The sequence below is a fragment of the Lottia gigantea genome (genome assembly GCF_000327385.1).
Source record: "Lottia gigantea unplaced genomic scaffold LOTGIsca_147, whole genome shotgun sequence".
NCBI lineage: Eukaryota > Metazoa > Mollusca > Gastropoda > Lottiidae > Lottia > Lottia gigantea.
This window is the reverse complement of record NW_008707746.1, coordinates 190,314-190,862: the sequence shown is the minus strand read 5'-3', so window position 1 is coordinate 190,862 and position 549 is coordinate 190,314. Positions and strand designations below refer to the sequence as shown.

General features: G+C 29.9%; 1 protein-coding gene across 1 annotated transcript in view; it reads right to left on the bottom strand.

Moving 5' to 3' along the window:
• LOTGIDRAFT_238473 (hypothetical protein) overlaps window positions 1-549 on the bottom strand; it is a gene marked incomplete at its 5' end in the record, with an annotated part of 11,359 nt that overhangs the window by 6,696 nt on the left and 4,114 nt on the right. The window contains one exon of the mRNA XM_009050214.1: window positions 431-500. Within this exon, the coding sequence (XP_009048462.1) occupies window positions 431-500 (70 nt within the window). The remainder of the gene's footprint in view (window positions 1-430; window positions 501-549) is intronic.

Here is a 549-nt window from a genome sequence, read left to right as displayed (position 1 = left end):
GAAGTCCGTGTGTCAAAAGAAAAAAAGTCTTTTTTTTTTGTTTATCCAGACTGTACATACATGGACATTTATGATTGGTTAAAATGATTAAGAATACATGATAATTCATTAGAAACACCAATTAATCAAATAGTTTACTTAATTTGACACTAAAAAATAAGGAAACCCTGTCTGTGTGTGACAGTTGTGTGACCTTGAAAAAATGACCTTTCCTCATTATTCAACCTAGATGTAAATGGTTAAGGATTATCCAGGAAAGATCAAAGCCATGAGATTTGGCCAAGGACAGTCTGGGTGGACAGGACTCTTTACAACCTAAGTTATTTCTCCTTCAGCTAAATTTCATTTAAAATTATTCATATTAGAACATAATTTATTTCAACTATTATAACTCGTATTTTGTTAAAATCTTTTTCTTATACCGCTATACGTGGTTTTCATTTTTTGAAAATATAAACCTTGTATAACAATTTGAAATCTCCGGCCTATTGAACCAAAAACTAGTATAATAATACAGTATACAAGGTTTTTCATTTTCATCCCAGAAAA